The 22,845-nt window shown below is 35.0% G+C and overlaps 1 protein-coding gene across 2 annotated transcripts; it reads right to left on the reverse strand.

Moving 5' to 3' along the window:
- Positions 1-2,327: 2,327 nt before the first annotated feature.
- Positions 2,328-14,968, reverse strand: LOC114265310 (cysteine synthase, chloroplastic/chromoplastic-like). 2 transcript variants are annotated; one of them, XM_082906386.1, is made up of 7 exons: positions 14,351-14,968; positions 12,983-13,099; positions 12,424-12,481; positions 11,304-11,484; positions 11,143-11,198; positions 10,197-10,387; positions 2,328-2,637 (listed from the first exon to the last, which is right to left on the reverse strand). In XM_082906386.1, the coding sequence occupies exons 2-4, from the start codon at positions 13,072-13,074 to the stop codon at positions 11,407-11,409; spliced, it is 228 nt and encodes a 75-aa protein (XP_082762512.1). In that variant the 5' UTR covers positions 13,075-13,099; positions 14,351-14,968; the 3' UTR covers positions 2,328-2,637; positions 10,197-10,387; positions 11,143-11,198; positions 11,304-11,406. The 2 variants fall into 2 exon arrangements, with proteins under 2 accessions (XP_082762512.1, XP_082762511.1); XM_082906385.1 differs by having other exon boundaries at positions 11,304-11,374; positions 14,351-14,949.
- Between the last annotated feature and the right edge of the window lie 7,877 nt (positions 14,969-22,845).

Consider the following 22,845-nt stretch of genomic DNA (forward strand, 5'->3'; position numbering starts at 1 on the left):
CTTGTTTTGACACTGTTTGAGGCCCCTTTTTACTTTTCAAACATAGATCACCTGTGCTGAAAGTTAATGTAACTCACTGTCTCATAAAAACCAGTTTTCTCCAAATTTTATTTCTCCATTTTAAAATCGTTTTTAGCCCTGGCGTTTTATGCCAGGTACCGAAGAAACCAAAGGGAACACCGAGGCCTTGCAAGGCAACATTCAACCTTGGTTAGCTTGAAGAATGCCCAAATTCCATGAACTATTTTCTAAATTTTCTAGTTTTCCTCTAGTTTTCTTTTTATATTTGTGTTTTTTTTTTTTAATGTACTAAGACCAAGTTGTAATTTAAGAACTTTAAAATTTTTGGATTGTTAATTAATGGATGTTAGTGATATTGGTGGCAATATTGATTTTAAGTTCTAAATCTTATTATGATGTCCTTAAATTTTGGGGCGTCACAACATGGTATCAAAGTTGACCCATGCACACAACCATATGGGCCACTTATTCTGGGCTGGCCACGAGCTTGTTGTGGTATTTTGATTGATTATAGACCCTTGTGAGGACGCGAGGATTTATAAGTGGGGAAGTTTAAAACACCCTGTCCCACATCGGAAGTTTGCATGAGTGATCTTGAGCATATAAAGCACCACTACCTTGCTACTAAGTAACTTGGACTTAAGCTTTTGGGTATTGTTGGTCGACTCACAAGTTATTTGGGCCAACAAGTAGTGGAACGTTACAAATGATATCAGAGCTTAGGTCTAGACACCCTTGAGACCATGGGTAGACTTAAACAGATGTCTCTTACTACTCTTCAATTAAAAACAGTTTATGATCTAAAGCCTTACCAAAAGTATAACAGTGTCGTATTTCCTCTATAGGATGTCAAGCCCACCCCACAACGATGAATGGCTCTCGGATCCAGAATCCAAACCAGAAGAGGAGCCATTGCTAAGTGATCCAGAAATATGGGCGAAGGTTTCCGAGTCTGAACCAGAGGAAGAGGATCCGGAAGAATAAGTGATAGAAGAGGTGAACGAGGAGGTTGACGTGGAAATAAACTTTGTGGAACCCTTAGCCGTCCTTCCCCCTGAAAAGTTTGAAGGAGAAGAGAGCGAGATGGAGTCGAACCCCATCTCCTCCATAGAATATGCCTTCAAAGAAGACGAGCGCGGACTCTGGAAATGTGGCGCAGAAAGTGGCATTCCCAATTGGACTTAGGGTGTATGTCAGGCTAAAACCAATAATACCTTGCAAGTGGAAGCATCGAAGGGAGGATAACAAATACATGGGACCTGTAAAAGTTGTCCAGGAATTTGCTGGGGCCATGTACGAGGTCGATTCTTTACCACCAGCCTTGGCCGACAATTACATAAACCTGTTCCACTAGCGGAACATTTTCTTAGTAACCCCACCGGCCGGAAAGATTATTCCTACGGATGGAACGGTGGACTTTCGCGACCCACTCACTTACAAAGAGGTCCCCGCGAGGATTCTGAGCCAGAGCGTGGGATTGGAAGGACCTAGGTTGTTAGTTCGTTAGAGGTGCTACGGACTTTACGATGAGAGCTAGAAGTATGTCTGGAAAGTGCATCAACACTATCCGTGGCTCTTCAATTAAGAGGAATTAAAGAGGGGTAGGCTGGGTTGCTTAACAATTTTGTTGCAATTTCATTGTAAAGGCCTAGTCTTACAAATATTAGTAATAGGGTAAGAGAGTCCCCTCGGTTATGTAGTAGAATGATTTTTTTTTCTCCTTATTTCCCTTCTTTTATCAATGTACTAATCTTTTGTTATCATTAATGAAATCTAGTATTTAAAAGTTTGTGTGTTGGACTATTTTACTTGCAATTTATCTTTAAATAGATAATATATATAATAAATAAATAAACACTACTAAAAAATCATAAATAGATCACGCTTTTTATGTGTGATGTACATTATTTAATTACACGTTTTATGTTTTGTCAAAGTGTGATTTTTGGGAGTGTGATTAAAGAGGGTCATTTTTAATCACACATTTTGAGTGTCATTAAAAGATGATTCCGTCACACATTTTGCGTGTGATAATAAATATTTAGATCACATTTTTTTAAGTGTAATTAGTAAATAAAACATGTGATAATAAACATTTAGATCATAGATTTTAAGTGTGATTAATATCTAATAAAACCTATGATTAATAATGAGATAAGATCACATGTTATATGCATTTCTCATCAAAGTTAATGCGTGTGATAAAAAAAAGGGTTTGACATATTTGAAGAATAATCAATATTATTTTTGTACGCACGAAGAATATAATACACACTATATACTATCCTTTGAATCACATCCACATATTGAATGAAATAACGTCGTATATTTCATAAATGAAAGTTGAATGTTCAAAAGTATATACAAAGGAATTGATAAAAAGTTTTTAATTATGATTACCTATATTAAAAAATGAAAAAACTTGAAGCACAAAGTTCTTAAATTCTTTGACCCTATTTTATATCTCTCCAAGCAATTTCTGACTTGAAAAATGAAAACACAAATTAATTCAGAGACCACTAGAAGCATATGAATAAACTTACTATTTGTAGAGACTGTTCTAGTCTTAGAAATGATAATGTTAGACCTTTTCTCATCACACTGACTCTTCATCTCCTGCATCAACAGAAAAGGAAGAACCACTTTGACTATTACTAGTACAAAATGTTTGGATTACCATATAGACATGACATATACATAGAATCAACAAATCCAAAATGAAAATCTTCAATGCATGGCCGGATATTTTAAAGTCATAAAACTAGTGGCTGTGATGTGATCAATTTGGAAACTTAGGAATGTAGTGTTAGACAATCTTCACTGTATTTAAATAAATTAAATTCTGTTGTGTACTAAACAACAATCAGAATATAAAGAAATAAAAGAAATGAGAGAATTTTGTTTGATTACAAAAATCAAACTTGAAATAAAAATAATAATAATAATAACAGATTTTATTTTGTTACAAAAACAAAATTAAAATCTGATTAAATAAACAAATAAAAACAAAATAATAAATTAAACAACTTACTTGATTAATTTCTTTGAATAATTATCTGATCAAGTCCAGTGTTTGACACTGTGTCCTTAAGACAGATTCGTCATCTCCATGGTGCTTTCAGAATATGGACGTCTATCTCCCAAGATAAAATGATCTACTACAAACAATAGCAGCACTACAAATTGTTTGCCTAACGAACACACTAAGTGTTTATACTCTCTCACAGAAGAAAATAATGCAGCAATATGAAGAGAATGTTTGCAGAATTATGAAGGACGAAAATTAGAGTTCCAAAATCCAAATGAGGGCTGTCCTATTTATAAATGGATTGGTGGCTGCAGATTTTGAATTTACACAGATTTGAATCTGTATTCAAACAGATAAAAACGGGAAGGGCCCTGTTTGGATGTACAGTAAAACCAAACCAGCTTATTTCCAGGAAGGGCTTTGTTTGGATGTACAGTAAAACCAAACCAATTTATTTTCAGTTTAATTTGAATTCTGGATTTTATTTTACCAAAAAAATAAAATTAAATTCAAATGTTTTTGGCCCAAAAAGATTAGTATTGGGCCGAACAAGTCCAACCTAACCTCACACCACGCACCCGCGCCTAAGCCCACCCGCCCGATCGGACGGATGGACGGCGGCGGCGGCGCGCGCGCGCGTATGGTGATTTTTGGGTCCAATGAGTCTAGCCCATTTTTCCCACAACCTCTCCCTCTAAAACACTTGGGTACCCCTTGGGGCACACCCTAAGTACCAAACCCATGCCTTATAAACCCATTCAAAACTTCTCACCAAATCAATGTGGGACAAGACTCATTCAAAACTTTAAGGATTTTCCACCAAAGCTCTATTTCCATGGAGCATACTTTGGCTTCAATTTCCCATTCACTCGGTAATGGTTTTGAGCAACCAAATATACCATGTGAATCACAACGCGGCATAGAACGTGTTACCACTTTGACCCGTGAAAATCGACGCACGGGGCCCACATAAAAAATAGACCAAACTTAGGAAAAAATTCTGGTTTTACCCAGAATTTTATAACCATTTCCAACAATCCCGCACATGAATGGAATTTGATAACAACGGAAATGTAACAATATGCAGACTATATCGAAAGAGTATAAGTCGAAAATATCTTACATCAGGATAGGTAGCTTTCGGCCTTGAACCTTCCCTGGTGATAACCTATCGGACTTACTGGCTAACCAATGGACGCGATGCCTTGAATTGTTCAGCCGTTTGTGTAAGCCAAGACAATAGATTTCACACAAAATATCTTCTAACACATTGTGGTTCTCACTGTTGTGTTCATTTTGGCCTTGAACGCTCCTGGTTTTCATGAGTGTTTCTAGAGAATTTAGCCTTTTTCATTCTCGTAGAACCAGCCCCAGTTCGACACTCATATAGGTGATTCTTATTGTGAATATCTCCTTATACTCGTCTTGATTTTCATGCCTAAATCAAGATATAAGTAATCATTAAAAGCAAAGCTTATCCTTATACCCCTGCAGACAACATATGTTGCAGATATCACTCTCACTATAGGAATGAGTAAGGAATTTTAATCCTTTGGTGATTTCTGGCGAGCCATACATAACTTAGTTGTCCCTTTGGACTTAGTTCTTGGGATCTCCAATCATATAAGTAGGGTTACCATTATGACGACTCTTATGTAATAGGCTTTAATCCTATCCCCTTCGATGAACTATACACTAGCTCTTTTGTCAAACTTTTTGTTAACGGATCCGCAATATTCTCTTTAGATTTTATATAATCTATTGAGATTATTCCATTTGACAACAACTGTCTAACGGTATTATGTCGACGATGAATATGTCGTGACTTACCGTTATACATATGATTCTGTGCCCTGCCTATTGCAGATTGACTATCACAATGAATGCAAATAGCTGGCACTGGTTTTGGCCACATTGGAATGTCTTCTAAGAAGTGACGAAGCCATTCTGCTTCTTCTCCTACTTTGTCTAAAGCAATGAACTCGGATTCTATTGTCGGTCATGCGATGCATGTTTGTTTCGTGGACTTCCAAGAAACAGGAGTGCCTCCCAGAGTAAAGACATATCCACTAGTGGATTTTGAATCTTTTGTATCCGATATCCAATTTGCATCACAATAACCTTCAAGTACTGCTGGATATCGAGTAAAGTTCAAACCATGATCATGAGTGAATCTTAGATATCTAAGAACACGAATGATCGCTTTCCAATGGTCTTCTCCGGGGTTACTAGTGTACCTACTCAATTTACTGATAACATAAGCTATATCAGGACGAGTATAATTCATTAGGTGCATTAGGCTTCCAATGATTTGAGAGTATTTTAACTAAGACACTGCATCACCTTTATTTTTTGATAAATAAAGACTGATGTCTACAGGTGTTCTAGTTAAATTCAAATCATCCTTGATAAATTTATTAAGAATTTTCTCAATATAATGAGATTGAGATAATGCATATACGTCAGATGTTTTAGTAATTTTCATTCCTAATATAACATCTGCGACCCCCATATCTTTCATATCAAATCTTTTGGTAAGCATTTGCTTAGTTGATTTGATCATGTTTTGACTGCTTCCAATGATAAGCATATCATCCACATAAAGACAAACGATGACATATCCTTGGTCAGTGTTTTTAACATAGACGCATTTGTCACATTCGTTTATCTTAAACCCATTAGTAAGCATTGCATGATCAAATTTTTCATGCCATTGCTTAGGTGCTTGTTTTAATCCATAAAGGGATTTTACAAGTCGACAAACTTTCTTTCCTTGCCCCGACACTACAAACCCTTCGGGTTGCTCCATATAGATCTCTTCATTTAGATCACCGTTTAAGAAAGTTGTTTTAACATCCATTTGATGTATTTCTGAATTAAACAACGCTGCTATAGAAATAAGCATGCGAATGGATGTTATTCTTGTCACAGGGGAATATATGTCAAAATAGTCCAGACCTTCCTTTTGTCTGTAACCTTTAACAACAAGTCTTGTCTATTGAACCATCTGTTTTCATTTTTCTCTTGAATATCTATTTATATCCAAGAGGTTTAGAACCTGGTAGAAGATCCACCAATTCCCAAGTATGATTTTGCATAATGAATTCAATTTCATTATTAACAGCCTCTTTCCACAAGGGTGCTTCAGGACCTATCATTGTTGCCTTAAAGCTTTAAGGTTCATTTTCTAACAGGTATGTCAGAAAATCTGGACCAAAGGATTTTGATGTTCTCGCTCTCTTACTTCGTCTTGGTTCATCATCAGTTAAATCACGTTGGTCGAGACCATTACTAGTCTCTTATGTTTGATTGTCATTAATCTCTTGACTTTGTGTACAATCATAAGTTCTTTTCTGTGAATTTAATTCCTATCCTTTCTTGTAAGAAACGACATGTTCAAAAAACACAGCATTCCTTGACTTTATAATAGTGTTCACATTTATATCAGGTATTTCTAATTTATAAGTTAGAAACCGATATGCACTACTATTCTGAGCATAACCAATAAACACACAATCTACTGTTTTTGGTCCAATCTTAGTCTTTTTAGGAATAGGAACTTCAACTTTTGCCAAACACCCCACACTTTTAAGTATTTGTAGGAAAGCGGTCGACCTTTCCACAATTCATAAGGAGTGCTGTTGGTTTTCTTATGGGGTATTCTGTTAAGAACATAATTAGCAGACAATATTGCTTTCCCCCACAAGTTCTGTGGTAAACCTAAACTTAGTAACATGGCATTCATTACTTCTTTTAGGGTTCTATTCTTTCTTACAGCAATTCCATTTTACTGTAGAGAATAAGGGGCTGTAGTTTGGTGAATAATGCCATGTTGTGCACAACATTTATTTAATGGTGCATCATATTCACCACCCTTATTACTTCAAATATAAATCAACATATAACATCCATCACTTGTTGTCTATTATGTGCTTGATTCATAAATTTCAAATCATGATTCATAAATTTCAAATGAAAAATCCACAATAATTATGACTACACAAATCAGAATTAATATTTTGACAAAATCATATCCTCATCAAAATTTTGCCTAAGAAACGAACAAATCAAAAATCTTATTTGATTGTATAACTTCTTGCAACTCATTAACGAATAAGTAACACTATCACAAAAAATATTTGTGATAAAAAAAAAACTAAATTATCTTTTCTAATGCAAGAGATACATTTCCATATTAAAAGAATGTTTTATGGTTTAACAAATTCTACAACGCAAGTAAAATAATAATTAATGGCAGCTCATGTCACAAATTTAAAACAAACTAATAATAAAATATTTCTTAAATTTACTTCTAATTAAATGGAACGATATAACTACATACTTCTCCATGTTTAAAATCCTCTGGTGTTTAAACACCCATTCAAAATTGATTAGAAATATTCAAATTAATCTGCTTATGTCCAAAGTCAACATAACAATTTATCATTCCAACTCACATGACATTATTTTTAAAGAAATAACTTGAGTTGATATCAATACATGCATATCAAACGCATCAACTAAAAAATAACGAATTAACAAAATAAATTAATCATACATGATCCCTTAACTTTCATCATGAGATGAAAAACTCATAAATAAAATTCAACGCGTTTTAAATTTTAAACTTTTAAAACAAATGACAAAAGATATCTTCATTTAATCAGTTTGATTAGTCCATAAATAAACTAATTAAATATACATTGAGATGTTCTTGTGAATATATATATATTTTCCCACTCATGTGCAGAAACTATTCACAGATTTAAAGAATAAATCAGTAAACCAATAAAGAAAATAAACTTGCCATAAAGGTTTTTTCATAATAAAAATGAAATTAGTTTGTAAAACTAATATTTAACTCCAAAATCAAATACTTCCAAGTCCTAACACCTTTTCACAAAGGGTTTAAGTGACCTTTCAAACGAAAACCGTAAGTCACGTACAAAATTTACAGATTGTAACCGAAACACAAAGTTACATGATTGATTAACAAAATTAATTTTTTAATTACTAAAATCAGAAAATAAATTATAACACAAAATAATTTTATTTTTCTTGTTACTAAAACTAGAAAATAATATAATTTTATTTTCTTTGTTACTAAAACTAGAAAATAAAATGCCACAATAATATCTGATTACAAAAATCAGAAAAACACACCACAAATTAATTTTCTAGTTACCAAAACCAGAAAATAAATTAAAATACAAAATAATTTTATTTTTCTTGTTACTAAAACTAGAAAAATAAAATACCACAATAATTTTCTGTAACACAAATTAATATTCTGCAATTGTTAATGACACCAGTATATTACTACTAGTTATCAAAGAAAAGAGACAATATATTACTACTATCTGTCAAATAGCATAAATCACTATTTGTTTTTCCAACTAGAATATGTCTTTATGAAATCACAGAAAATTAAATACAAGAAAGATACCAAAAAGGACGAATCTGTCTTAAGATTGTTGGACAATCTTCACTGTATTTAAATAAATTAAATTCTGTTGTGTACTAAACAACAATCAAAATATAAAGAAATAAAAGAAATGAGAGAATTTTGTTTGATTACAAAAATCAAACTCGAAATAAAAAAAAATAATAATAAAAATAAATTTTATTTTGTTACAAAAACAAAATTAAAATCTGATTATATAAACAAATAAAAACAAAATAATAAATTAAACAACTTACTTGATTAATTTCTTTGAATAATTATCTAATCAAGTACAGTGTTTGACACTGTGTCCTTAAGACAGATTCGTCCTCTCCATGGTGCTTTCAGAATATGGACATCTATCTCCCAGGATAAAATGACCTACTACAAACAATAGCAGTACTACAAATTGTTTGCCTAACGAACACACTAAGTGTTTATACTCTCTCACAGAAGAAAATAATGCAACAATATGAAGAGAATGTTTGCAGAATTATGAATGACGAAAATTAGAGTTCCAAAATCCAAATGAGGGCTGTCCTATTTATAGATGGATTGGTGGCTGCAGATTTTGAATTAAATAGGTGCAAACCTATTTGAACAGGTATGGTTTTGAATTTAAACAGATTTGAATCTGTATTCAAACAGATAAAAACGGGAAGGGCCCTGTTTGGATGTACAGTAAAACTAGACCAATTTATTTCTGGCGCCGGTTTAATTTGAATTCTGGATTTTATGAAATATTTTTGGCCCAAAAAGATTAGTATTGGGCTGAACAAGCCCAACCCAACCTCACACCACGCGCAGGGTGATTTTTGAGTCCAATGGGTCTAGCCCATTTTGCCCATAACCTCTCCCTCTAAAACACTTGGGTACCCCTTGGGGCACACCCCAAGTACCAAACCCATACCTTATAAACCCATTCAAACTTCCCACCAAATCAATGTGGGACAAGCCTTATTCAAAACTTTAAGGATTTTCCACCAAAACTCCATTTCCATGGAGCATACTTTGGCTTCAATTTTCCATTCACTCGGTAATGGTTTTGAGCAACCAAATATACCATGTGAATCACAACGCGGCATAGAACGCGTTACCACTTTGACCCGTGAAAATCAACGCATGGGGCCCACCTAAAAAATAGACCAAACTTAGGAAAAAATTCTGGTTTTACCCAGAATTTTATAACCATTTCCAACATGTAGTAGTGTTCAATGAATCTTGAAGTGATTGTGTATCCCTCACCAACTAAAGAAATTATTTATTAGTAATTTAAAGAACGAAAGTTATATGATACTTACATGTTGGATTTCAACTCATATTCCTTAGGACGAAATTAATCCATTCAACTCACACTTCATCAAATTCAGTTTCCGTGTAAGTCTTTTTTCCTTTAAATTGCAAGAGGTTATTTAGAAACAATAAGATAATGAAAATGATGTACAAGTATCATGAATATAATATAGTAATAAAAGTTAAAATTTATTTCACACTTTATTTTCTTAGGAGGCTTTTATCTCTAATGAGGTCATTCATATACCTCATTACATAAAACTCACATTCCACGTTTGTGGGTTGTTACGGGGACTACATGAAAGCATTTTCGTTATTATTAGAAACGACATATAAAGTGTTATGATCAAGTTGAACAACCATTGACATAAATATAAGTATGATAAAATTAGAGAAAATGATATTGATTACCTAAACGACTTTCCAAACTGGATTGGTCCTCCTCAGCAGCTTTGTGCATTAGAGTTGATGGAAAGTATGTGAAGGTTCTAATCTGATCTCTGGTTTGGTACTTGTAAGTGAAGCTTGAGTTTGGAGGGATAGGGCAATTAGTGCCCAACACTCCATCTTGCCAAAAATTCTTCCTCTCCTTAATTCCATTCCTAGAAGTGAAAAATTAGTGCTATTAGACCATGTTCTATTGCAGATGCCATGTAAATTAACAAAAATTGCACAAAAAGAACATTAAATTAGGTATGTATGCAATGTTAACAACACTCTTTGCTCAAAATTTAACATTTTTTGCATTCAAAAAAGAAAAGCAACATATATAACAACTTAATGGTATCCTCAAACCAAATCCATTTTGGCTCGAGGGAAAATATTGATGAAGGTCATATTCATTTGAAAAAATTTAGGATCATGAACCACTGTAATGAACCTATTGATATTCTTGTTTTATTTTATTATGTCGAATATTGTAGCTTGGGAGAGGGGGGACGACATGAACCCTTGACCTCCTAATGAGGTACAGAGCTTAATGGGCTAACCCAATTGATTAGTGGGCTATTTCTATGCTCTTATACACATTTCCAAATCATGCTACCCTTCATTATCCATTGAACATGATACACATTGGATGAAGCATAACTTGTAAGCTTGCCAAATTAATAAGCACCGGGATAGAAATGTTCAGGCAATTTATTCAATTAGCCAAAATGTTTAAAAAAAACAAATATTTAAGGTTAGGCAAGGAATCATGTTGACTTCCCCTAAAGTTTGAAGATCAAATATGTCCAAATCAAGGAATTTAAAATTTCAGTAATACATAAACTTATGCCAAAAACAAGTTTGAAACTAAAAGATGGTCCAAGATAGTGAACGAGAGAGAGAGAGAGAGAGAGAGAGAGAGACTTGCCATGTCAAGAGAAAAGGGTTGTCGAGTTAAAAAAATTGACCATTGATAAGGATAACCTTCAAAATCAAACATTAAAAAATTTAAGAAATCTAAAAACTAAACTGCAATTCATCATCAGTTATTGAAAAAACCAAAAATGCATGCAGTATATATAACTAAACCTGTTGAGCGACACCGAGAGGAGAAGCTGTTCCATAAGTGACAGTCCATGTGAAGTATCTATAAGCATTCTCTGCTTTCACAACAAAAACACTTAACAAAGCCTCAGCAACAAAAATTGAAAGGAGTAACACTGATCACCCCATTGTAGAAGAAAATCAAAAAAACCCACAGCTCTCTTGTCTACAAATCAAACGAGAGGCCACAAATCAAAACCCATAACACAAACATATACGCAAACATAATGCATATATTATACACAAACAAACAAAGACATTGATAGATAGAACGTACCAAGTGAAAAGTGAATACTCTACGCACCACAAAAAAAAAAGAAAAAAAAAAAGAAGAGAAGATGTGTCTATCTATGCATGAAGGGATCAAGCAGAGTCTGGAATGAAGTGGACAAACAGGGTTATATTATATATATATATATATAGTGGTTGGCACACATAATGCTTGTGCAAGTTAAATAAATAAACAAAAAATTTGATATATGTTGTATGCAATTCAAATGGTAAGAGCCTTGTTTATCAAATTTGTGGTCTTAAGTTCAAGTCACACCCTCTTTTCTATTTGTTTTGTATTTTTTTTTTTTTCCTTTTTGTGAATAGAAAATTTGACACTTGGCATAAAGAGAAAGAAAATTTCAAGACACCAAAGTAGGTGCTTAATAGATCAATGACTAACAATATCCAATGGTACCTACAATTGAACAAGTCACAAGTATAAGCTTAATAGAAATTCCTTACAAACCAAGTATAATCCAACCTAAAAAATATAGTGTCTCATAATACTATCTTGACAGGTCATAATAAGTACAGACAATTGTTCATTTCCAAACTCAGTAATTATACTCTTAACGATTGCTGTGAAATCCTGCCAAATAAAAATGAATTAATATGGAAGGTTTTCTAATTCAGAGTACATGAATTATTTTGCTTGAGCAACCTTTTCTCAAGGATCTCAAATAAGGAACTCTACCAAATAAAAATAAGTAGCCAAAATCCTATTTCAATCACACCGAAAAAAATATTACAGTTCCAATGTAATACATTATAATTCTATTAATTGCATTATATATTATAATTCTATCAGTTGAATTATTCATGGTTATGTTACCTTCCCTGGTGTTATAAGGCCTCTCTGCTCAGCATCGATTATCATACTGTGTCCAATCCTGAAACCAAAAAAGAATTGAATACTAAACAAATGCATCCAAGTCTTAAACCAACTCTTTTTTGTTTTTTGCACAGCATTCAAAATCAAACATCAAGATCTGCTCCACACTAGAGAAGCATTATGCAGAACCTAAAAGCAAGAAAGCAAACACAAAGCAACAGGGAAAATGTACAATTCTATGATTATGTACCTCTACCCAAGAAGCATTATGATTTTGAGACTTAGTTCATTATATGGTTTTATAATTTTTCTTGTGGGTAGGATTTAAAATTGTACTAGACTGGCAGTAATGTTAAAAACAACCATGATCAGATGATAATGACCCAAATAACATAATGCCTTCTCTGGTATATATAACAAATTCAAAATTGGGGTCCAAATCACTGATTACATGGCTATTTTCAATAAAGATCTTTTATAGAAGCATACAAGATATGAAGACAAGCTTTTAAACTTTCATAGATGTTTGGAACACAAACCAAAAATTTGTATGTCATACCTGTCCTTGACACTGCAACATGGCTTCATGATCTCAAGCTTGGCAGCTATGTTTGCAACAGACCCCTTTACAGTATTATTCAAATACACCATTGGAGTTTTCCCAATAAGCTGTCACCTAGCAACCAATCAAAGAAAAATAATTCACTGCAATAGTAATTATAAACATAACATCCATAAATCTCTTACTGAAAAAAAAAAAAAAAAAAAAGAGGAAAAAACTACATGCAGTATCCCAATGCAAGTTGATACAACATTCAAAAAGAACATTCGCAAGCTTTGTATCATAAAGCTTTAATATTAGCCCAATTACGATGGGATTTTGCACTATAAACCTATGTCATGCTTCCCATGAGTCATTCTAAACAAAAGTTGATTTTATAAAATTCTTGTAAACATAAACTCAGTACAAAACAATCACAATTCCTTGAAGCACAATAATAGCCATGAGCATAAAAGATGACCTTATCCAGGAATGTACAAAATTCATCGAATCATTAAATTCCATTAATCTCTTCTTCCAAGAAAAGAAGATATATATTTTGCTCATCAGTTCAGATTTGCAACTGGTATCCTAATTCATATTTTCATTTATTAATTGAACCTCAAACATTGCCATGATAAATGAGATTACTGTTGAACTTATGAAGACAATAAAGCAAAATACCCAAATTTTATACATCAGAAGACAGTTCTTTGCTTTCTAGCAAACTATAGATTTCTAGACCATAGATTTCATCATCATTATTGGCATAGTTCACCTTATCTAAAATTAAGAAGTACCCACAATAGTTGCAGAATCATAAAACATCCATCAAATTTTTTCATCGAAGCAGTACAGTTTTTCAAACCCACACTTTTAAATTGAAATTTCAAAAGAAATTTTTTTTTTTAACCAAACTCCCAATTTCCATAATATATTCTAAACAATGCTAACTTTTTTTACCTGACTAGCATATCAACAGTACTGAAACCATTCAAAACAATCTAAAATTTGATAAGATAGCCAATTCACAATCACAATCATTTTTCCAAGTAAAAATAAAAAAATAAATGAAAGCAAACCCCTATTCTGATTTCCATTAATTTTTCAATAAAACACCAAAATCTAAAGTAAAACACTATTCTAACTTCTAAGCAATTACAAAAAAAATTCAAAACTAGTCCTTTCACAATCAAAATTCCAAAATAGAAAATAAAAGCAATCCACATCATAATTCCCATTAATTCTTCAATGGCTTTATTGAATTTAAATTAACACATCATCAATTTGAAAAACTTGCCGGTTCAAAGTCAAAACTCTAAGGAATAACAAGTACCCACTTCACAACTCTTGCGAATTTCAGCAAAAAAGAATTGATTGACTCACCTAAGAGACATCATCGGCAATGTTGAGGCCTTCAATGTCAGTTTGGGGCTTCACAGACACAACTTTGCAGACTACTGAAGAAGCGACCTTCCCGAAATTGATGAGGCTCAGAGAAATGAACCCAATGTGAAACGGACTCGAAAATTGAGTTTCGATGCACATCGTTGATTTGGAGTTGTAAATAAAAGTCAAAGACCTATTGATCAAAGAAGCCATTGTCGTTTCGTCTTCTGCTCTCTGCTAGCAATACTCTTTCTCTCTCTGTCCTCTCTGTTTCTTTCTCTTTATCCAAATAGCAACATTATCGAAAACCCTAGAGGATGAAATTAAGGGAAGAGAGACAAATAGAGGGCAAACTAGAGAGGACATACATGGAGTAATGCTCTAACGGTGGATCAACCGTGGTACTCATGTGCGACGGTGGTGCTTATGTGCGATGGCTACGATGCTCCAGTACCCGAAGGCGATGGAGACAAAACGAGAGAGATGGCACGAAAGGAGGAGAGTAGAGGTAAGAGAGAGAAAGAGAGAGAGAGGGAAAGAGAGAGAGAGAGAGAGAGAGAGAGAGAGTCACACGAAGAGACAGGCAAGCGTGAGAGAGTTAGATAATCAGTACGTGAGAGAGTTAGATACAAAAAAAAATTTAAAATATATATATAATCATACGTTAATTAAAAGGTGTGATGAAAAAAAAAGAGATATAATCACATTTAATTGAAAAGTGATATAAAAAATAAATACTATCACACTCAATTAAGTTAGGTGTGATTAAAATATTAATTTGATTTTGTTAATCACACTTTCATTAAATTTGTCATGTATTAATTTTCTTAAGTGTGATCTTTAAGCATTTTTGCAGTAGTGAAAGGGTGTAACAACAATATCCTTCGGACAAAAAATAACAAAAAGAACTATGGCAAATGGATCCAATGACAACAATAACAATGACAACAACAACAACAACAGTGACATCATGAATTTCGTTCGAGCAATTACTAATGAACTAAGAAACCAACCCAGGCGTGAAAACAACAAAGTAGAATTAATAGCAAAATTTCAAAAACTCAGGCCCCAAAATTTTTTTGGAGAACCCAATCCCTACATGGCTGAGGCATGGATAAGGCAAGTGAAGAAAATATTGGAGACGCTAGAGATTCAGAACGAGCAGGACCAAGTATCTCTTGTTTCATGTCTCTTCGATGAGAAGGCCGATTTCTGGTGGACAATGATTAAGGAAAACCATAAAGTGGCAGAACTATCTTGGAGACAGTTCGAGGAGTTGTTTATGGAAAAGTACTTCCCAAACTCAATGAGGCAAGAAATGATCCAATAATTTCTCCAACTGAAACAAGGAGGCATGACTGTGACACAGAATGCCAATCGATTTGAGGCCCTTTCTCGCCATGCCACAACTATAATGGGAAACGAAACAGACAAAGTAAGACGCTTTGAGTGGGGACGTAATTCAGGAATCAGAGACAAGTTGGTTGCAATGCAGCTACCTACTTATGCACAGGTAGTAGATAGGGCTCTTACTCTAGAAAGAGAGAAGATTGACACTGCAAGGACCCAAGGTCAGCAGTCTAGACCCAACCAGCAAAGAAGCGGAGGACCCTCAAGGAACAATAGGACCCCTACCGCTTCGGTACCTTACTTTGGGGGGCCACAACAACAGCAAGGGTACAATCTTGAGCAGCATAATAGGGAAGGGGCTAAAAGGTACTATGAGTGTGGCCAAGAAGGGCAATTCAGGAACAACTGTCCTCAAAGGTCAGGCTACTACATCAATCAAGGAGGAGCCACTCAATGAAACAAATGTGCGCTAACTCAAGGAACACGAGCTGTGCAAAATTCCCAATCCGACAGAGGTCAGCCGCCAGCTAATCAGAATGTGGGACAATCGAGGACTTAATAACTAGGAGATGTCAATGCAAGGAAACCTTGGGTGCCAAATCAGGGTGCCACCGGGAGAGTCTTTGCACTCCAAGAAGGAGAAGACAATGGAAATCCTTCAGTGATTCAAGATATACTCATCCTTATGAACTCCTACAAGTCTTATTTGATTCTGGAGCATCACACTCTTTCATATCTGCTACATGTGTTACAACTTTGGGATTAGAGCCTGAACGATTAGAAACACATATGAGTGTAGCTTTACCGCTAGGAGGTCAAACTCGAGTAGATCTCGTATGCAAATCATGTGAACTAGAAGTCTCTAATTTGCGTTTAACTTACGACCTACGAGTCATGAAAATGTCAAACTTTAACGTTATCCTAGGAATGGTCTGGTTATCAGCCCATAGAGCCACCATTGATTGTTATGAAAAGACGGTAACTGCTTACTCTTAAGATGGAATACGATTCCAATTTAAGGGAGATAGACAAGATTCTTTATCATCGACACTTCGAAAATCAAAGTGGCACGATCACCTGGCTGGGTGGCTAGCCAGCTTAGTTCTGGAAGATAAAGATCGTATGGAACTAGGGTTACCTAGTGTAGTGTGCGAGTATACTGATGTATTCCTAGAGGAATTACCAGGACTACTCCCAAAGCGAGAAATAGACTTTATCATTGAACTACAACCTGATACATCACCGATCTCAATGGCACCACATCGTATAGCACCAGCTGAATTGAGAAAGCTTGAGACACATTTGCAAGAATTATTAGACAAGGAATTTATAAGGCCAAGCACGTCCCCGTGTGGAGCACCAGCCTTATTTGCTAAAAAGAAAAATGGGACACTTAAGTTGTGCATTGATTACTGACAACCAATTTTGGAAGCCCACTGTAAGTAACATTTCTGTAAAGATATGTTGATATAAATTATGTTTTAACTGTTATTGATAAGCTATGTTTTCTCGAAGTGCTATCTTGATTATGTGAACGAATATCCTATTTGCGAATCTAATATGGCATCCACGGATAGTCTCAAGTCATGAGGGACGGCACATTAGTGCGGGTCCATGACATATATGTGATACGAGATCTCGTTAGCCACTTCATTGTGGTGATATGTGTTTAATCGGTATCCGGAACCAATTGCTCTAGTCGGAAAACGATATGTGATATGTTCTGTGAGATGTACCATTACATTATGTTCTGATATGAGACTGATATGATTGATTGTGATATGATTTATTTTACAGATATTGTATTTGGAATTCGTTCACTAACCCCTTTACGTTAATGTTATTCACTGGGCTTTAGCTTACTGTTTTTATTTATATATATAGGTGAGCGTTTTGGAAGTCAAGCCTAGGCGGAGTCTTAACCCGAGCCACTATTTTGAAGCCTACCAAGTGTTTTGGGTGCCTCCGAGTTGGGGCTAGGCCTGGAAGGCCGTTAGTAAGCTTTGTTTTTGTTGTACACATTTGACCCGTGCACATGTTTTGTATAAGATATTTTGTTGTATGTTATGTAATGTAAGTGGGTAAATTAACGTTTTTGCATGTAATTATTTGTTCATATAGATGCACAGCTCATTGGACTTATGGTATTTTGTCTTTGCTTCCATTAGCCCCGATTATTTATGTTTTGTACAAGAAGGCCTTTGGCAATCTTGGATTACTGGCCGGTTACGATACCAAACTTTTAGGGGTGGGTTTGGGTCGTGACACATGTTCATGAGCTTAATGAACAAAATATTCACGCCTTACTTAGATCAATTTGTGGTAGTTTTCATAGATAATATTTTGGTAAATTCAAAATCTGAAAAAGACCATGAGCAATACTTGAGAATTGTACTTCAAACTTTGAGAGAGAACCAACTGTATGCTAAGGCTAGTAAATGTGAGTTCTGGATAGAAGAAGTAAAGTTTTTGGGTCACGTGGTGTCTGAAAAAGGAATATCAATAGACCCAACTAAAGTAGAAGCAGTGACAGAATGGAAACAACCTAAGAACACATTTGAGATTCGTAGTTTCTTAGGATTGGCCGGTTACTATTGAAGGTTCATTTAAGACTTCTCAAAATTGGCCAAACCAATAACACAATTGACTCAAAAGGGGGTAAAGTTTGCATGGAACGAGTCTTGTGAAAATTCATTCCAAGAACTCAAGAAAAGATTGACGAGTTCCCCTATTCTCATAGTACCAGAACATGACGTTGGGTACAATGTGCATTGTGATGCTTCCAAAGAAGGTCTGGGGTGCGTATTGATGCAAAATGGCAAGGTGGTGGCATATGGATCAAGGCAATTAAAGAACCATGAGAAGAAATATCCCACTCATGACTTGGAGTTAGCAGCTATAGTTCACGCACTAAAAATTTAGAGACATTACCTGTATGGCAAAAAGTTTGAGATATTCACCGATCACAAAAGCTTGAAGTATTTATTCACCCAAAGGGACCTGAACATGCGTCAGAGACGTTTGATGGAGTATCTAGAAGATTATCAATTTACCTTTTCCTATCATCCCGGCAAGGCTAACGTGGTGGCAGATACGCTAAATCGCAAGAATAGAGAGATTGTTGCTAGTTTAGCACTTAGGGAATAGAGTATAGTTGGAACACTCAATGAATTTGGGGTACAAATGGAGGTTCAAGATGAAAAGGCTTATATTGGTGCTCAGATTGCTACACCTAAAATTTTGAGGACGATATTAGAATCACAAAAGTATGATCAAGAGGTAGCATTCATCAAGAACAAATGGAATCTAATGAAACCATGCCTGGTTGGGGAATTCACACAGATGGGAGTTTGAGCTATCAAGGTCGAATGTTCGTGCCAAGCGACAACTTACTAAGGGAAAAGGTATTTAAAAAATTCCATCATTCAGTATTTACAATACATCCAGGAGGTACTAAGATGTACCAAGACTTAAAACGCCAATATTGGTGGGGCAGAATGAAAAGGGACGTAGCAAAGTTTGTCTCAGTGCCTAACATGTCAACAAGTAAAGGCCGAACACCAAAGGCCGGCAGGGACATTTCAACCCTTACCAATCCTGGGGTGGAAATGGGAACACATAACCATGGATTTTGTAACGAGTTTGCCTCGATCACCACAGGGACATGATGACGTGTGTGTAGTGGTGGATCGACTAACTAAGATAGCCCGATTCTTACCTGTCGGGTCATCAGATATGTTAGACTCACTTAGTAGATTGTTCATCAAAGAAGTGATCAGATTACACAGAGTACCAGTTAGCATCGTGTCTGATCGTGATCCTCGATTCACTTCGCAATTTTGGCAGAGCTTGTAGAAAGCGATGGGAACGAACCTATGCTTTAGTATGGCATTTCACCCACAAACAGATGGGCAGTCTGAAAGGACAATACAAACCTTAGAGGATATGCTTCAAGTTTGCGTTATGGATTTTAATGGAAGTTGGGAGAAACAGCACCTCTAGCTGAGTTTACTTGTAACAATAGTTTCCAAGCCAGTATTGGAATGGCACCGTATGAAGCACTTTATGGGCGACCTTGTCGATCACCAGTCTGTTGAACTGAAGCAGGAGAAACAACCTTGTTAGGACCAGACTTGGTTCAAGAGACCATTGAGAAGATAAGACTGATCAGACAACGATTAATCACAGCCCAAAGTTGACAAAAGAGCTATGAAGATCAATGGAGACGACTCTTAACGTTTGAGGTAAGGGATCATGTTTTTCTCAAAGTTCGACCTCGTCAAGGTACTATACGATTTGGGAAGAAATGAAAACTTGCACCTTGTTATGTGGGACCCTTTGAAATTCTAAGCAAGGTAGGAGAGGTGGTATACCGTTTAGCACTACCATCACAGCTTGCAGTGGTGCACAATGTTTTTTACATCTCAATGTTACGAAAATATGAGCCACACCCTTCCCATGTTATCAACTGGGAAGAGGCTGATCTCAGTGAAGATGCAAGCTTTGAGGAAAGGCCTAGAAAGATTATGGATCGACGAGAAAAGAATTTAATAGGCAAAGCCATCCACTTGGTGCAAGTGTTGTGGTAGCATCAAGGAGTGGAGGAGTCTACTTGGGAAAGAAATGATGCAATATGAGCCAACTACCCTCAGTTGTTTGAAGATAAAGGTACACATTAACAAAAAAAAAAAAAAAAAATTCAGGACGAAATTATTTAAAGGGTATAGGCTGTAAGAACCTGAATTTTTAGACAACTAATTAGTTTGTTAACCATAATATTAAATCAATTCATAGTGATTATTAAATTATTATGTTAATAGCATCATGATTAATACCAATATTAAATTCCTTTAAATAAAATTATTTATCTTTTTGTGATTAAATTTTTGTATCTAAACACAGTTGTGAACACTATATGAGTTAAATAAATAATAACCAAGTTGGTTAGAGGATAGGGAAAAAAAATTATAAAAAAAAAAGAAAGTCAAATTTGTTGTTTTGGGCAAGACATATTTCGGCTGCCTTTCTTCCCTATAAAGCTGCTGTCAAGGCATGCCATGGCATGCAAGCATACTCTAAGCCTATTCTTGTAGATGATAGTTCCCAAGCTAAGAGAAGAAATAAATAAATAAAATAAAATAAAATAAAAATAAAGATTTCCTCAAAACTCCTATATAGCGTACTATTCACCCCTATTTCATGTCCACGATTGAGGAAAAAAAAAGAGAGGAACAGTAGAAAAGAAAAGAAAAAGAGAGGAAAAAGAGAGGGTCTTTGGTGGTTACCAATTCAAAACAAGTTTTGAGAATTGTTTGTAAAAGCTCTGGAGGAAGGAATACTCAACCTCTATCCTCCATTGGATATGTTTTTTTTTAAAACTAAATTTATGTATCAAAAATATGCAAGAGTATGCATTGTTAATACACAATAACTCAAAAACTCAATGCATGTTGATAGAATGATGATCTTATGATTATATGATTTCTACCATTCTTGCAAGTATAGATTAGAGGGTCTAATTACTGCTTTTTCTTCTTATGTGCTCAAATATTCTCCATTGTTTGAATTAATCTTGCATGCTTATAAATTTGTGTTTACTCTTCATAAATATTATTTTAATCTATTCCCTGTCACCACTAATGAAGGTAAATATGAAGGATTAAAGTTTCACATGGGAATAGTAGCAAGAAATAATTTTTAATTTTATAGTCTTGTATATGATTCATGGTGAATACAAAGTGTCTTTTTCACAAAATAATGAACTTCTAGCAAAACAGATTTTTAATCCGTTTTGAATAAACCCAAACAAACTCATGGGAACACTTTCATAAAATCTGAAACTATTGGAGTCAATTTAACATGTTTTCATGGTGCTAGAATATCACCCAAAAAAAAAAAACAATTATTTGACAACGTTTCGTGGTCGAAACATATTTTTAACTTCATTGCTGTCTGGAGGTAGCATCAATACTGACTTTACCAAGTCCCCGTTTATTCTACAAAATGAGTTTTCAAGTGATTCAAATTGGAAAAGTTAGATTTTGAAGTTACCTTTCAAATGCCTCTTGTTTCATAAATTTTTTTAAGCATTGAGAGAGAAATGTCAATTTTTCCAAAATGTGATAGAATCTGTCCAGTTTTCTTAGAAAAATTATTTGACCATCTTCCATTGGATTTCAGTCTTCAAACTCTTCTGGAAATATGTTATAAACTCAAATATCTAGCAAACCGTTCTGACCATACCTCGTTTTGACACCGTTTGAGGCCCCTTTTTACTTTTCAAACATAGATCACCTGTGTGTAACTCACTGTCCCAGAAAAACCAGTTTTCTCCAAATTTTATTTCTCCATTTTAAAATTGTTTTTATCCCTGGCGTTTTATGTCAGGTACTGAAGAAAGCGAAGGGAACACTGAGGCCTTGCAAGGCGACATTCAACCTTGGTTAGCTTGAAGAGTGCCCAAATTCCATGAACTATTTTCTAAATTTTCTAGTTTTCTTTGTATATTTGTGTTATTTTTTTTTATGTACTAATACTAAGTTGTAACTGAAGAACTTTAAATTTCTGAGTTGTTAATTAATGGATGTTAGTAATATTGGTGGCAATATTGATTTTAAGTTCTAAATCTTATTATGATGTCCTTAAATTTTGGGGCGTCACAGAGCGAGTCTCTCAGTCTATGTCCGACTGGAAGACCGCGCTTATACTGAGTGATTGCTAGGTTCATTAGACAATCAAGAATCTTATTAAATGTCTCACAATACTTGGCATTGTACGCCTTCAAGAAGTCGCATGTTTCCATCTTGATTTCCAAAAGGTGGTCGACTTGTTTGGGTGTTTTGGTGTTGGTCTTGAATCGTGTCACCAATGCCTCCGCCAATTGCTGCCACCTTTCGATACTTTCCTCCGGCAGCCTCTCAAACCATTTCAGACCCAACTTGCCCAAACTCAATGGAAAAATAAGGCACATGACTGCATCGTTTCGCCTGTACCCAGCCATAACCTGCTGAAAGTGGCTTATGTGCATGTGCGGATCGGTCTTTTTATCATAGAGCGTGAACGTTGGTTGATGAAACCTAGGGGAAGTGGTGCGTTCACGATCTCTATGGAAAAAGAGGTGGCCCTCAGCCTTGCTAACTCTC

Source organism: Camellia sinensis, chromosome 14, assembly GCF_055761805.1.
Source record: "Camellia sinensis isolate YWXY chromosome 14, ASM5576180v1, whole genome shotgun sequence".
In the NCBI taxonomy this organism is placed as follows: Eukaryota; Viridiplantae; Streptophyta; class Magnoliopsida; order Ericales; family Theaceae; genus Camellia; species Camellia sinensis.

What these genes read in the sequence shown, in the direction of transcription:
- LOC114265310 (XM_082906385.1), bottom strand. Translation starts at nt 13,074, where the DNA reads ATGGTGTATTTGAATAATACTGTAAAGGGGTCTGTTGCAAACATAGCT. An exon ending in TGTTGCAGTGTCAAGGACAG is followed by an intron (nt 12,482 to 12,982) that starts GTATGACATACA and finishes TTTTGGTTTCAG; the next exon opens with GATTGGACACAGTATGATAA. An exon ending in GCCTTATAACACCAGGGAAG is followed by an intron (nt 11,375 to 12,423) that starts GTAACATAACCA and finishes TTGTGAAAGCAG; the next exon opens with AGAATGCTTATAGATACTTC.